This window comes from Tachypleus tridentatus, chromosome 6, assembly GCF_004210375.1.
Source record: "Tachypleus tridentatus isolate NWPU-2018 chromosome 6, ASM421037v1, whole genome shotgun sequence".
In the NCBI taxonomy this organism is placed as follows: domain Eukaryota; kingdom Metazoa; phylum Arthropoda; class Merostomata; order Xiphosura; family Limulidae; genus Tachypleus; species Tachypleus tridentatus.
In genome coordinates, this window is record NC_134830.1 from 119,801,622 (window position 1) to 119,818,752 (window position 17,131).

Here is a 17,131-nt window from a genome sequence, read left to right on the forward strand (position 1 = left end):
AACAGTATTATAGCCCGAATATTCGTCTCTCGTGTTACTTTTTATTTACTAATGATTTTTAAAAAATAACGTTAATTGAAACAAAGTCCTAATACTTGATGGTATAATAACCTTTATTACTACGATAAAGAAAATATGAAAAAGAAACATAAGTAGATCTCTTTTCAAAAGAAAAGACTGCTGGGGGAAGAAAATTAAAAAGTGAGAAGACTTCTTAAAACATCAGCCTATCGATAGTTTGTAAGTTGTGAAGTTAAAATTAAAAAATATAATAAACAGCAGCCTAGCGATGACATGTAAGTAGTTGATATTAAGAAATATAATAAACAGCAGCCTAGCAGTGGCATGTAAGTAGTTATATTAAGAAATATAATAAACAGCAGCCTAGCAATAACATGTAAGTAGTTGATATTAAGAAATATAATAAACAGCAACCTAGTGATGGCATTTAAGTAGTTGAGGTTTGAAAACATAATAAATAGCAGCCTAGCGATGACATGTAAGTAGTTGATATTAATAAATATAATAAAAAGCAGCCTAGTGATGGCATGTAAATAGTTGAGATTAAAAATATATAATAAACAGCAACCTAGCAGTGGCATGTAAGTAGTTGAGATTTGAAAATATAATAAACAGCAGACTAGCGATGGCATGTAAGTAGTTGAGATTTAGAAATATAATAAATAGCAGCCTAGCGATGACATGTAAGTAGTTGATATTAAGAAATATAATTAACAGCAGCCTAGCAGTGGCATGTAAGTAGTTGAGATTAAAAATATAATAAACAGCAGACTAGTAATATTATGCAAGTGGTTAATATGCCAGATTATAAATCCACAGGTCCCTGATTAGCCTCACGTTGCAACAAAATCGAGCTTGTATATTGAGGCTTTGGGTGCATTAAAAAATAAGTAATAAATCCCTCTAGTGAATCTAATAATCCAGTAAGTTCTATAAATGACAAGCCGCCTGACTCTTGGTTTATAAGCTCAAAACAATGGACGACTAATGTAGATAACTCACACTTGGTTTTGAATATGAGAAACAAAGAAACAAACCGTTTCTTTGGTATCTTTATTTTGTTTCATTTTTAATGGCAAATACACCACGATGTCTATTTCAGCTATAAGTTGTGATACCTATTTTTAAAGTAGATACTAGATGAATTATGGAGCAGACACAGGAGGGTCATATCCCATCGCCAAAGTCCCTAAGGTTTGATGACAATCAGTTCAGCAAACAGAACTCCCTTACATAACTGGGACTTCCCAAAATAAGATGAATTTGCCCAAACTAATCAAGGTTATGGTAAATTACCCTATTTGGGGCGCCAAAAATCGCTTAAAACCTCAACACAAATTCAATGAAAAGTATACTGTTCGAAAGCCATTTTAAAATGTATCTCTCTGGCTGAAACACACACGAAATTCCAATCCATATATAAATTGGTTTAAAATTATTTATTTTGTGGAAGTTAAATTTCCAACAAAATATTTCAAGTCCATGTCACGCTGCAGTCATTTTGTCTTTACATTTTCTCTCTGTCTTTAAATACTACAAAATAAGTGTTATGATCAACGAGTACTGTACAGGACGGATGGTGCTTACAGTAGTTTCCTGTACGGATATGTTGACTGAGGATGACGGATATCGTGTTGAAGTCCAGTGACGTAATAAAACATTCTTTATCCAAACTTTCCATGGGATAAAATTCGTGATTCTCAACATATCCAAGAAAAAGAACTATTTCATAGCTTTCGTTGTTTTCTTATGCCAAAGGTCTCTGTACTCTGTCTATCGTGGAGAATCACACCACGGATTTTATCATTCTAAGTCCATATCTGACCGTTGACCAGTAGGAGGACTAGTGTTTCATATATAATTATTATTATGGTGAATTTATGGTGAACACGTAAGTTATATTGGAGATACATCTGTGGATCAGTCTGCGTGACGAAATGTAAAGAATGATTGAACTTAGATATACTGATGATTGGTTACTGTAGGCTTAACGTTCCAGACTGGTAAGATATTTTGGTAAGTTGTCAATTTATTTTCATACCAACGTGTATGTATCATAACCTTACTCACGGTAACATAGAGTGAATATAATGTCTCCCTAAGGGTGAGTGAGACACGGTAGGGGACACAAAATTAAGCTAATATGCGTTTCATTCGTGAAAATATTAAGTAATTCCTAGAACACAAACAGCGTGTTAACGATTTTCCATGTATTATCTCTCGTTACTAAACTAACGTTTTAACTCGTTAAAAGAGAGGCAGGCAACAGAGTTGTTTATATTAAGCACAAAGCTAAACTAAGGGATATTTGTGCTCTGTCCACCATGGGTATCTAAACCTGGTTTCTTGCTATATAAGTCCACAGACGTAACGTTGTGCCACTGGGGAGTAGGCACACAAGAAACCGTATTTTTTGAAAAATCGTGTGGATGAAAAAAATTCAGATAAAACTGGCATAATGCACTTTAAGAGAAGAAATGATGGTAACTTTTCTTTTTTTTAGATTTCGCTCAGTTGATCATTTTTACTGTGCAGCTTTGATTGCTCTAGGATTCGTGCTAAGAACAATCCTACATTTCTTTTTTATCTCAGGAAGAAAAAATTACCAAAGAAAAATAACCAGTTTTTTAGCCTTTTAACTAGTGAGGAAAGAAAAAGAAAGGTTCTGATAATGATATGAATTGAGCACCCCAAACATGTAATCTTTCATATTAACCAGATCGCCATTTTGTCGAAACATGTTGAACTGTTGTCTTTGATTAGTCTCTGACCTCCTCACAAAGGTTTTTCTTGAGATACGCAATAAAACAAAACACTAGTTTTAAATACCGTAAAGATGAAACTGATAAACTTTGGGAAGTTTAAATGCGGCGATACGGGTTAAGGGTTGTGACTTTGGTACGATCGTGGTACAATCGCGCTTCGCTCTCTCTCTTATGTCCGTCAACTTCATTTCAGTTGTACTTTCTCTATCAAGAATTATAAATATAGCAACAGAGTAATCCGTAACATGTAGAGTTGAAAAACAAAATTTTACTTCTTATAAGCTGTATATTACTTTCTTCTGTCGCGACTCTCTCAGTTTATTCGTTCTTTCTCACACATCCTAGTCTTTTTATTTCTTAGTTTAATTGAACTCTTGCCTTTTATATTCTTTTCTCGAACCCACTCCGAATAGATTCCTATCTTATGACTTTGCGCCTGTTTTCTATATATATTTTTATAAAGTTTCGTAATCACAGGAAGTCTTGTAGTCTTCCATCTGGTTGGACTGAGGAAAGTGACCGCTTACTCCAGTCATTTCCTTGTCTTGGAAGACCATAATCTCGTAATTCCTTAGAGAATGATCAGAAGCAGGCGGCTTATCCACTTCTCTTAACCAATAATGATGTTCATTACATATAATTTTATAGAAAGTGCTCTTTCTTCAAGGTGGAAGGAGACAAGTGGCAATGAAACGGTTAACTTTGTGTGCAGATCACATTAAGCTTCCTTATATTCCAACTTGGGTTACGTGCTATAAGAAACTAAGAACAGCGAAAGAAAAACTATTCCAAACTTTGATGTTGTTTTTCACATGTCTGTTGGCAAATTATGTAAATTTGCTTTGTGAATTTGACTGTTAGAAACAAAATGAAAAAGTTAAACATGAGGTCTTTCTTCTCACAAGTTTCTAGTGGTTTTCTTTAAAGCCAACAAGTGAAATCTAGCATAAACGCAACATATTTATTCATCCTAAATAACCAAGCCTAGCTGATACAGAGGAGGTTAATTATGAGTATAACGTGTAATTGTTTTAGGAAGATTATTCTATTCATTGGAACAACAACAATAAAAAAGAAGACAGAGAAAGCTAAAGGTAACAGAGAAAACTGAAGACAGAGAAAACTAAAGAAGACAGACAATGCTAAAGGAGACAGAGAAAACTGAAGAAAACAGAGAAAGCTAAAGAAGACAGAGAAAGCTAAAGACGACAGCGAAAACTGAAGAAGACGGGAAAAAAACCGAAGACAGATAAAGCTAAAGAAAACAGAGAAAACTGAAGAAGATAGAAAAAGTTGAAGACGACAGAGAAAGCTAAAGAAGAGAAAGAAATCTGAAGAGGACATAAAAAGCTCAAGAAGAGAGAAAAAGGTAAAGAAGTTAGAGAAAATTGAAGACAGAGAAAGCTAAAAGAAGCAGGAAAAGGTGATAGAGAAAGCTGAAGAAGACAGAGAAAGGTAAAAAGGACAGAGAAAATTGAAGAAGACAAAGAAAGGCAAAAAAGACAGAGAAAACTGAAGACAGAAAAGACTGAAGGAGACAGAAAAACTGAAGAAAAAGAAAGGTAAAGAAGGCAGAGAAAACTAAAGAAGGCAAAAAAGGCTCAAGAAGACAAAGAAAGCTGAAGGAGACAGAGGAAACAGAGAAAAAAGACAGAGAAAGTAAAAAGACAAGAAAAATGAAGAGACAAAAAACTGAAGAAGATAGAAAAAGGTAAAGAAGACAGAGAAAACTGAAGAAGACAAAGAAAGGTAAAGAAGACAGAAAAACTGAAGACGGAGAAAGCTGAAGGATACGGAAAAAACCGAAGAAGACAGAGAGAAAGCCAACGGAAGACGAAAACTGAAAAGACAAAGAAAACTAAAGAAGACAGTAAAAAAGAAGACAGAGAAAACTGAGAAAACCGAAAACAGATGAAGAAAAAAGAAAACAGAGAAAACTGAAGACGATAGAAAAAGTTGAAGAAGACAGAGAAAGCTAAATAAGAGAAAGAAAACTGAAGAGGACATAGAAAGCTCAAGAAGAGAGAAAAAAACGGAGAAAAAAGATAGAAAAACTGAAGAAGGCAGAGAAAGCTAAAGACGAAAAGAAGAAGCTAAAGACGACAGAAAAGGTGATAGAGAAAGCTGAAGAAGACAGAAAGCTAAATGAGACAGAGAAAACTGAAGAAAACAGAGAAAGCTAAAGAAGACAGAGAAAACCAAAGAAAGAAGAAAGAAAGGACATAGAAAGCTCAAGAAGAAAGAAAAAGAAAGAAATAGAAAAACTGAAAGCAGAGACAGGAGAAACTGAAAAAATGAAACAAAAGCTAAAAAGACAGAAAAAAGAAGACAGAGAAAACTGAAGAAGACAAAGAAAGGTAAAGAAGATAAAAAAAGCTGAAGAAGGCAGAAAAAGCTGAAGGATACAGAGAAAATCGAAAAAGACAGAGAAAACTGAAGAAAACAGAGGAAAGTGAAGAAGACAAAGAAAGCTAAAGAGAGAGAAAACTAAAGAAGACAGAGAAAGTTAAAGAATGCAGAAAAAGCTAAAGAGAAAACTGAAGTAGACAGGGAAAGCTAAAGGATATAGAAAAGGCTGAAGAAGACAGAGAACACTGAAAAAGACAGAAAAGGCTGATGGAGACAGAGAAAAGTAAAGAAGACATAGAAAACTGAAGACAGAAAAGGCTGAAGGAGACAGATGAAACTGAAGAAGACAGAGAAAGCTAAGGGAGACAGAGAAAAATGAAGAAGACAGAGAAAGCTAGAGAAGATAAAGAAAACTGAAGAGGACAAAGAAAGCTGACGGAGACGTAGAAAACTGAAGAAGACAAAGAAAGCTAAAATAGACAGTAAAAAGCTAAAGGAGACAGAGAAAACTGAGGACGACAGAGAAGGCTAAAGGAAGCTGAGAAAGCTAAAGAAGACAGAGAAAACTGAAGAAGACAGAATGGTAAAGGAAACAGAGAAGGCTAAAGAAGACAGAGAGAGATACTCTAAAATGTAAGCCATTTTATAATGTGACTGTTTTATAAAAACGAAGGCTTAGTTGTCGAAATCCATTGTACTTAAATATTTTATTACATGTTCTGTCATTTGTTTTCTTTACAAGTTATATAAAGACCGTGAGAAAAGCGTATATATATTTTATTTGCTGTTATATTTCATATAATAATATTACACAGTATATAACTTGTGTTGCCAACACTAATATTCATTGTAATATTTATATATATTAAATCCTTATGTTGAAAAACATTAAATGTTCGGTTGGATGCACGACAAGCTTCTGTGCTTTACCAACCATGGGAATCGAAACCCGATTTTAAGTGTCCGCAAGCCTGCCTCCTGGAATATTTGGAAAACAGCATTAATTGAAGCTAATTGATTGGCAATGTCCCATTATAAAAATGGTGTGGTGTCCTTTTTTGGATATAGAATGGCTCTGTAATAAAGCTCTGCATATTGGAGCATGTGGGCCTGAAATTCTTTGATCGTAAAATGGCTCTCTGATAAAGGTTGTAGCACGTGGGCCTGATACTAAGATGTAAGATACCACAAACTATTCCATGCAATTTAAATTTTTGACACATTATAAGAGCAGCACTCAACTTCTTACGGTGTTTGGTAGTTTGTCTGATTCTGCTGACTAACTGACCTCCCTCTGGTCAAAGATTCAAAATTAAGAACGAAGGCAAGTACACGTAAAGCTTCACAATGTATAAAAAAGGTTATTTAAGTAAAGACGTTGAATTTATCTAAATTTTTGTAGTCTAGTTACCTTTTGAATAAGAAATAATATGAAATGAATACTTTCAAACAATTGTGGTGATGTGCTAAGACAGATAACCTAAAGAATCATATAAATCGAATTGCTCGAATATAATTTCAAAACAGTTAAAAGATAACTTTTCATATGAATTATTTTATTCCTTAGAACGTGTTTCTCACATAAAAGAGAAATTCAGCAAAAACATTACGTCAGCTAAAAGGAACAAATTATCGTTTAATGGTTTATAATAATCCTGCAACCAAATAAAGTGTACCTTGTGAATCCTATTTTGGCACAAAATATATGGGAAAAAAGCCTTGCTTCCACCAAACCTGATATCCTTTCTTTACCAAAATAGGCTTGTTGTTTATAGAAGTTTAAGTGTAATGAAAAAGGAAAAACTCCTCGCATTGGCCGCCGAATGTACAATTGGTTCATCTTTCATATCTGTCATTCTTACTAGTGCCATCCCTCTCTGCTAACGAGAGAAGTCCTAGGATAAGAAACCTTATTTAGCGTAAGAAAACGCTCATAGGCTTAACTGTTCTGTATCCTGGTGACAGCTGTAATTACGTCATATGTCTCGTTTATTGGTTAGTTAACGGTTATGGAACTTTTTCGAGAGCTATTATCCGGCTCCTTGCACTTTACTATGAAAAGACAAAACCAATGTTAAAACAGAGTAAACTTTTATCAGGTCAGATTTAATATCTTTAATTTCTTTGCAATGGAGATGTTTTTTTTTAGAGCAATTCAAACTAAAATATTAATCGCACGCTCCCTAAAGATTCAATGTACAATACTTGTTCTGGTCCATGTAAATGATAAACCTAACCAATACTTAGGTTTATTGGAGTATATACTAAGTGTAATAGTATATATTATTGTAATATATACTATTGGACCAATGAGTTTTAGGATTTAAAATACAGAAACATGGCCAAACACTAACAGTGGATCAACGAGTGTTATGGTTAAAAATAGAGAAACATGAAACACCGACTGAGAATAGATCAATAAGTTTTAGGGTTAATAGAGAAACATGAAACCCAGACTGACAGTAGACCAACGAGTGTTACTGTTACAAATACAGAATAATGAAAGAGATACTGGCAGTGAACTACGAGTGCTAGAGTTACAAAAAGAATTGTTTTTGCTTTTGGAATTCCGCGCAAAGCTACACGAGGGTTATCTGGGCTAACTGTTCCTAATTTAGCAGTGTAAGACTAGAGGAAGGCAGCTAGTCATCACCACCCCCGCCAACTCTTGTGCTACTCTTTTACCAACAAATAGTGGGATTAAGTGTAACATTATAACTTCCCCACGGCTAAAAGGGCGAGCATGTTTGGTGTGACAAGGATTCGAACTCGCGACACTCGGATTACGAGTCGAGCGCCCCCTAACCACGTGGCTATAAAATATTATATTGTTGGTTGTCTAGTAAAAAATTTTATGTTATCAAAAATGTAATGCCATTTCCCCATATACGCAGCCCTGATTTAAATAAATAACTTTTCAACTACTATTTGTCCATATTTCACTGTTTTATTGGTTAAATAATTTCTATGTGGGTTTGGTTTTTGAATTTTGCGCAAAGCTACACGAGGGCTATCTGCGCTAGCCGTCCCTAATTTAGTAGTGTGAGTCTAGAGAGAAGGCAGCTGGTCATCACCATCCAATGCCAACTCTTGGGCAACCCTTTTTTAACTAGCAAATAGTGAGATTGACCGTCACGTTATAACACCCCCACAGCTGAAAGGGCAAGCATGTTTAGTGTGACGGGGATTCAAACCCGCGACTCTCAGATTACGAGTCGAGCGCCTCGACCACCTGGCCATGCCGGAGCCAATCATTGCGAAAGTAATAAATTGACTCAACCCACGTTAGACCAGTGATCACTTCAACTGTCAATTTCAGCAGACAGTTTCAATTTCATGGAATTGCCATTTTTAGTTTAAAGAAATAAAATAAAACTGACGCATTTTTCTTCACAATAGATGATTTCACTTTTGAGGTATCATTAGTTAGATGACGTCACGGTCTCTTAGTTGACGTTGCAGTCTCACAGTGACGTCACAGCCTCATAGCTAGCTATCTTATTATTTCAAGAGAGCCGATAATATAATTCAACGTTTCGCATTGTAGGAATACTTTTTAGATCTTAAATGCTTTACATTTGTTTGCATACACAATTCTTGAATACCAGAGAGTTCTTTTTTGTCTTGGAGTTTTAAATCCGCCATTTTTTGTTTTTTAAACTGAACTCTAACACAAAATCGATAATCGACTACTCTATGCCTACTTTGATCAGCCCACGTTAGTAGCTTTGTCCTATTTTACGAATATGAAACGTAAACAGCAGATTTAATGAGTGAAAAACAAAACAAAAAATGCAGTTTCTAAAGGTTCATATGTTTGTTTCTTATGATAAAACGTACAGCCGACCGCATTTTATGTGTTGCAGAAAAGCCTTTAACTGGGTGTACTGAGTGTTGGTTTTATTGATTGTAAAAATCAAACCCTTAGAATTTTCAAACACCTAATTTCAACATGTTCTAACCACAGGGTTCTTCAACATAAGCAACCTTTATCATGTTCAACAATATCAAGTAATTGTTAAAATAACTTCTCTGTTACAGTTCACCGGTGGAATTTAACGGACTTACAACGAAAATATCAGGGATTCGATTCCTCGCCGTAGACACAGCAGGTAGTCCCCTCTGGATTTAATATAGAACAAGCACTCCAGCTCTTACATAAAATGAATTTTCACATACATTAAGATAATTAAAAAAACTCTTAACCTTCAATTATACTGAACTGCTCAGAAAAATTAAAGGAACAAATACGTTTTTTTATATAATTTATCTCATTGTTCCAAATGTGACAATATTTTTATTTTTTTAGATAATTTGCCTCATTTCAGTTCCATCTGTATCCATTTTTAATGTGTGATGAACGGTAAAACATGGAGAAATATTTTTTTTCACAAAATGTCCAATATCACCAAAACTGATATCCCATACGAAACAATACTTTAAACAGTTTAAATGCGTTTATTCAAGAAATGTTTGAAACATTCAATATCTATTGTGACCTCCACGGGCTGTGTGATACATTTCTGACACCGATTTGGCACACTTCGAATCAGTCTATCAATGTTATCTTGGGATATGGGAGCCCACTTGTCTAGCAGGGCTTGTCGGAAATTCTGTACATTCTGAGGAGGGTTCTGGCCTTCACTAGCATGCCTCGACAATATATCACAACAATGTTCACTCAGATTTAAATCTGGAGATCTAGTGGGCCACTCAAAAGTCTCTATTCCTTTCTCATCAAGGAAGTCCATACACAGTCTGGCGACGTGGGCTCGCGCGTTAACCTGCATGAAAATGAACCCATAGCCGACAAAACCGGCTAAAGGCCTGACAATAGGTTCCAGAATTTCGTCTCTATATCGTCGTGCGTTCAGAGCGCCCCTGTTGAGTATGAATAAATCTGTGTGGCCATCCAAGCATCGCTTGCCTGCCCAGACCATTACACACCTCTTCCATAAGCGTCAAATTGCACAATGTTCCAGGCGGAAAATCGCTCTCCTCGGCGTCCTCACACTCTCGCACGGCCATCGTCACGAGATACAGTGAACCTTCTCTCGTCTGTCCACAGCACGGTGGCCTATTGACGAAGCTCACAGTCCAGGTGCTGACGAGCAAACTCCAACCTGGTTTCACGGTGTTAAGCTGTCAGAATAACGCCTCTTGCAGGCCGTCTGGCCCTAAGGTGTCCTTCGTGCAGTCGATTGCGACCTGTTTGGATCGACACATGGGTTCCAGTGGAATGCTGAAGATCATTTCGCAGTGACCGAGCCGTAGCTAACCTGTTCCGCAGAGCGATAGACACGCTGTAGAGGTCCTCTCTGGCTGTTGTGCAGCGATGACGACCTTGACCTGGTCTCCTGCCATAATAATAATTCGTCTCCCGGTAGCGTCGCTAAAATCGATTGTCACACCAACGCGTTGTGCCACCCTCCTTTGGGTCTAGCCATCCTCCAGCATCTGGACCACCCTGGCCACTTCGTTCTCTGTCAGATGGCGCCTGACTGCTTAGGTACACAAGATGAAGGTACACACTGGCAAAAAGGGCCGGAAAAGATCCATGTTGGTGTTTGTTTCGAGAATTAATGACGAATGCATAGTTTCACATAACAGCCTTATATAGGATACCTTGAGCTGTATTCTCCTTGAGTGAGGTGAGTTTCGTTTGAGTTGCTTCAAACTTCACTCGCAAGCTTAACAAATACACATGTGGACGAACGGATATGGTTTTCATACATACATTTTGTCATTACAAAAATATACTGAAATATGTACTTGTTACTTTTATTTTTTTAGCATAATATTATTTCCATCAGACATAGTTGCGTAACCCCCTTAGAAGGTCATGCTCCACAATTTGCCCACCACGGCAGTGTGAGAAAATTGTTGGAAAACTCATTAGCTCTTTCTTTTTCATACATTTCGAAAGTAAGTTTCTACGCGTGTTCCAATTTTACACAACAAACAATATACACGTTTTCGTATTTCCTAATACCACAAGTTTCTGATATCTGATCTTGTATAGATCACTTATATTTAAATTTCCATAAATAACTGATAAAAACTGTCAAAAATGACAGATAAATTTGTTGTTGGTTTTTCAGTGCTGACCTTACAAAATGTCACAACCTAACACATTTGATAATTATACAAAAGTTGGTTTCGTGACTGAAATTAAATTAAATTATAAAATACTTAAAATAATTCTCAGAGACCAACTTTCTGATAAACAATGCTAGTCTGGATTAACTAACTTATTGTTAAATATACAAAAGGTAGAGTATATTACATTAAAATGAAAACTGGATATTCAAGTCAACTAGTAATGTGACAAACACAGCTAGTAAAAAGTGGCGGTGGAATGGAATGTATCAGTACTACATTACTATTCATGTTGGTATTGTCTGAGGTTGCGCAGGTAGTGTGATGCCACCGCGAGTTTAACGCTCTTCCTTGACTCAAACGATTCGCACATTCATATCGTAAAGGTGTATTAAGTCGGGGATTTAAAATTTTAAATGAATATGTATCATTTTGGGATACCAGCCCCATTCGGAAAGATAGCTCAAACACACTGTATTCCAGCCAAGAAAAACAAAGTATGTTTTCTTGCAACAGAGGAAATAGAGCGTCATTAAATGGATCGTGTCCAGCCGTGACGTCATGGACTGTTACGACGTGGTGAGGCTCCCAAAATATTTTGATATGATTTATTTTTTTTAATTTCGCGCAAAGCTACACGAGGGCTATCTACATTAGCCGTCCCTAGCTGAAAATATTAAATAATTCATAATCTCATATTTATTATTACTTTAAAATTTACTTATACGACCCCTGAGATTCAGAATAGTGAACTAGATACTCGAACAACTCAAAATATTAGTACTTTCGAACAGACATAGAGAAATATAGAAGAGGCATTACAACGATATACCCGCAATGCTAAGTTTTTATTTGCTTTCTTAGAAGTCAATTTTTGCATACAAAACAATGTTATCCACAAACAACAATCTTTAAGCAATACTCGTCCAAGTGTCGGGAGAGTTCTTTCTGTTTTCACTGATCAAATTATGAATATCAAAGGGCCATATTAAGCTCTTGGAAAGAACAAAAGTACGTGGCACTCATCAGTATCACAACATTACATGCTTATAGGTTTTGTCTTATGTAACAACTGCCGTATAATGTTAATAAAAGAAACTACGTTTCTCAGAACTCATGTTCCAAAATAGAGTACAAAATTTAATATGTACAAAATATAGTATTCTATAATAATATACCACTATATACCAAACTGGCTCTATGAAGTACACAGACTAATACAAATATTAGATTTCACAACAAATATGGCACATTTATTTTAAGCGGGGCTATTTCTCCTTTTCTTTCGATGGATAGGAAGAATTTCTAGAAATATCTCGCATTACCCATGTAAAAATACATGAGCAGCAGCATAAAAATTTGTTTCTTATTCAGCCCCATAGGGGCTATACCAACCTGAGGTACTGGACCAAGAATTTTAATGTTATATAACCTCTAGAGCTCAGTGTTGAATCACCAGGGATTCCGTGCAACTTGTGCTAAAAATAATTCTTTTATAGAAAGTTGAGAGGGGATATTGTAGATTGTAAGCCTAGAAATGAACTAAAATTTAAAAAGAAAAGTTCAATCAACATTACTTTATTTATAAATATAATACCATCAACATAATGATTACAACGTGATTACAAAGAAATTCAAAATGTAATATTACTGAACTTTATCTCTGAGGTATGTTCGTTTAATCACCTTTAATATTTGTTCGGCAAATAGTCATAGAGTTTCAATGTTGTTATAACTTCCACCAGTCTGAGGAATCCATTCTTTTTATTATTATTAATCATATTGTTTTCCGTCTCAATGACGTAATATCCTGTTACTCTTAAACGAACCTCACGAAGCTAAACTAGAGTATAAATTTAGCGAGATGAATGTCAACGGTGTGGATTTTAATTATTACAATGACCAGTATGTAAGTATCAACTGAGAGGTTTCCAGCCAACTTTATATTTATCAAAATCTAATTTGTTTATTTTTTTCAGTTGAGTAATTAATCAAAAAGGAAAAGAAACAGAAAGGAAATTTGTCCATGGTATAATTCTTTGTATTATGATATAGTCCTTAAGCTTAGTGAAAATTGAAAGGAAATTAGTCCGGGATCTAATTTTTTGTATTATGATTTAGTTCTAAGGCTTAGTAAAAAATGAAAAAATATGTCCAAAATCTAATGATATAGTCCTAAGGCTTGGTAAAAAATGAAAGAAAATTTGTCCAGGATCTATTTCTTTGTATTATCATACAGTCCTTAGGCTTAGTAAAAAATGAAAAAAACAATTGGCCAGGATCTAATCCTTTGTATTATGTTATAGTCCTTAGGCTTAGTAAAGAATGAAAGAAAATTTGTCCAGAATCTAATTCTTTGTATTATCATATAGTCCTTAGGTTTGGTAAAGAATGAAAGAAAATTTGTCCAGAACTAATTCTTTGTATTATCATATAGTCCTTAGGCTTAGTAAAGAATGAAAGGAAATTTGTCCAAGATCTAATTCTTTGTATTATGTTGTAGTCCTAAGGTTTGGTAAATGATGAAAAAAAAAATTATCCAGGATCTAATTCTTTGCATTATGTTATAGTCCTTAGGCTTAGTAAAGAATGATTAAAGAAGGACTTTTCGACCAGTGGATTTCAATAGGCAAAATGTTTTGTTTTTATACACTAAATATCTTTAATTTAATGACCAGAGTTGTAGTTCTCAAGTAATGTTCCTTAGTGAAGAGAGATGAATTATATCAGATAAAGAACGTGAAGTCGTTTACTTCTTGGTTACAAATTGATTAATTCATTTTCTCTGTTGGTATTGCTCTAAGTTCCTTATAAAACTGACAAATGTACCGATGTTAAAACCCTGTATTTCTTTCTTTACAAACATATTGAATAATATCAGAAGAAAGCTTTCTAAGCCCCCACCCCACGATGGCACAGCGATATGTTTGCAAATTTACAATTCTAGAAACGGGGTTTCTATACTAACAGTAGGTACAGCACTCACAGCCCATTGTGTAACTTTGTGCTTATTTCCAAACAAACAAACAAAAGCTCTCTGAAATACGAATGGCAAACGATCACATGAATTGTCAACATGCTTGCAGTGGTCAATTTTCACTTACCCGTCGTTGTCCCCCGCTAGTACAGTGGTAGGTCTACGGACTTCCACCGCTAAAATCAGGGGTTCGATTCCCCTCGGTGGGCTCAGCAGATAGCCCGATGTGGCTTTCTTATAAGAAAAACTCTTACACACACCCACTTACCCGTCATAAAGAAAGAGCTTATTTTCGAAAGCGTTCCAATTATTGGCATTCTTTTCTGAGAGTCCCGGTGAGGGAATGGTAATTTTACGTACTTAAAATGCTAACACTCAAGGTTCGATTCCCCACGATGGACACAGAAAATAGCTCAACGTGGCGTTGCTCTTGAAAAAAACAAAAACAGTAACATTCCTTTCAGGCACTAACTTGTTTTCTGTTGATCCTGCAGTTCTCGATTATATTTTCTATTAATCGAGTTTGCCGGTTGAAAAACAAGTGTTACTGTCACATGACGCACTTCATGGATCTTAGAGCAACAGATATATTTATACTGTTTGTCAGCTTACAGTAAAACAACTACTAAATTAAATTATCGGTTCTTTGTTAAATTCTTTTTACTTTTAACTGTGCAAAAATAAATATTACACTTACCAACTAGGGCTTAGCATTGTCCTATAATTAAGGCGTTCAGTTCGCGATCTGTGGGTCGCGAGTTCCAATCACTTTCATTTAATACGCTCACTTATAATGTTTCAGCTAGTCCCACTGTTCATTAGTGTAGCCCAATTGGTACTAGTCGGTACTGTTGACTAGATGCATTCCTTCTGCTAAAGTATGGTGGCTTTGTCTGACTTCAAAACAGAAAAACAAAACATACCTTCATTCATCCTACAAGTTAATTTATTTCCATCATCTGATCTCGACTCCACTCATCTTAAAAATTGTCATCATCTTTCCAGCGTTTTTCTAACAGGATGTGAGTTACTTAGACCGTTAAAATGTTTATCTAAGAGAAGCTCACATGTGAAATTTTACTAATTTTCCTTTGTTCTTTTCCAAGTTGATAATTCGAACACCATAACAAACTTTTGCAATGCTTTGTAGGTTTCGCCTGAAAGGTCAGACTGGTCGTGGAGCGTTCTTAAAGATGTCAATGAACTAGCTGTATGTAAACAAAGGTGCAACTTAGGGGCCGCTTCTTCGTTTATTAAAAATAATGCTATTTCTTATATTGCCCGGCATGGCCAAGCGTGTTAAGGCGTGCGACTCGTAATCTGAGGGTCGCGAGTTCGCATCCCGGTCGCGCCAAACATGCTCGCCCTTTCAGCCGTGGGGGCGTTATAATGCGACGGTCAATCCCACTATTCGTTGGTAAAAGAGTAGCCCAAGAGTTGGCGGTGGGTGGTTATGACTAGCTGTCTTCCCTCTAGTCTTACACTGCTAAATTAGGGACGGCTAGCGCAGATAGCCCTCGAGTATCTTTGTGCGAAATTCCAAAACAAACAAAAGAATTTCTTATATTACTTCCACACTTTAAAAATACACCACGTTTCTTCAGCCATTTAAAAATACTAATGACTCCAGTTCCAAATAAAGTTTGATAGCACAGTATTAACCCCATCTCATAAATAAAGGTTAATAGAATACTAATGATTTCAGCTCCCACATAAAGGTTAAGAGAATACTAACGATTCCAGCTCCCACATAAAGGTTAATAGAATACTAACGATTCCAGTTCCCACATAAAGGTTAATAGAATACTAACGATTCCAGCTCCGACATAAAGGTTAATAGAATACTAACGATTCCAGTTCCCACATAAAGGTTAATAGAATACTAACGATTCCAGTTTCCACATAAAGGTTAATAGAATACTAACGATTCCAGTTCCCACATAAAGGTTAATAGAATACTAACGATTCCAGTTCCCACATAAAGGTTAATAGAATACTAACGATTCCAGTTCCCACATAAAGGTTAATAGAATACTAACGATTCCAGTTCCCACATAAAGGTTAATAGAATACTAACGAACGACTAACAATTCCAGTTCCCACATAAAGGTTAATAGAATACTAACGATTCCAGTTCCCACATAAATGTTTATATAAGATTCCAGTTTACATAAAGGTTAATAGAATACTAACGATTCCAGTTCCCACATAAAGGTTAATAGAATACTAACTATTCCAGTTCCCACATAAATGTTAATAGCATACTAACGATCCCAGTTCCATTATAAACATTCGATTGTTTCCTAACTTATTTCATAGAAATTTTATTATTTGTAATTCCGACTTCAAGAATAGCTTCAGTAATTCATTAAAGTCTAACTAACAGAGAAACGTTAAAGGAAAAATTAAAAACATTTCAGAATCTAGACGTTTCATGATTAGGTATCTAGATAACAGTGAGCCATTAGCCACTTGTAAATCCCATGATGCACTGACTCATGGTTTATTTGCGGTTGTTACAGTAGGGGGACTAAACTTTTCGTGAAACAGACGTATGATTTAGGTGTGGCTGCTACAGTAAGGGGACTAAACTGTTCGTGAAACAGACGTATGATTTAGGTGTGGCTGTTACAGTAGTTGGACTAAACTTTTCGTGAAACAGACGTATAGTTTAGGTGTGGCTGCTACACTAGCGGGACTACCCTGTATAAATGTCTCAAAAACAAATAATGTCAGAAATACCTGGAATAAATTGTTCTTATGTTTTGTTAATCACGATAGTTGTAAATATAATATCTGTGTCTTTCTAGTTCACTTAATTAAACAAAAGTAATGAATTAAATAAAACACTATAACTCATACTTTTTAGAACAACGAGATTGAATTTTTTATATTTATGTAATTCAGTAAAAAATTAAAA

General features: G+C 35.4%; 2 protein-coding genes across 4 annotated transcripts in view; both read left to right on the plus strand.

Annotated features, from left to right (window-relative positions):
• Window positions 1-1,161: 1,161 nt before the first annotated feature.
• Window positions 1,162-5,076, plus strand: LOC143251697 (uncharacterized). The gene is made up of 3 exons (XM_076502946.1): window positions 1,162-1,215; window positions 4,093-4,163; window positions 4,953-5,076. Exons 1-3 carry the CDS (start codon window positions 1,162-1,164, stop codon window positions 5,074-5,076), a joined length of 249 nt encoding a protein of 82 aa, XP_076359061.1.
• The window catches only part of LOC143253446 (xibalbin-1-like), a 38,733-nt gene continuing 23,506 nt past the window's right edge, over window positions 1,905-17,131 (plus strand). For 2 of the 3 annotated variants that reach the window (XM_076507347.1, XM_076507349.1), the window contains exon 1: window positions 13,072-13,143. In XM_076507347.1, the coding sequence (XP_076363462.1) occupies window positions 13,099-13,143 (45 nt within the window). In that variant the 5' untranslated portion in view covers window positions 13,072-13,098. Of the gene's footprint in view, window positions 2,038-13,071; window positions 13,144-17,131 lie in introns of those variants that run through there. The other variant, XM_076507350.1, reaches the window with a different exon arrangement.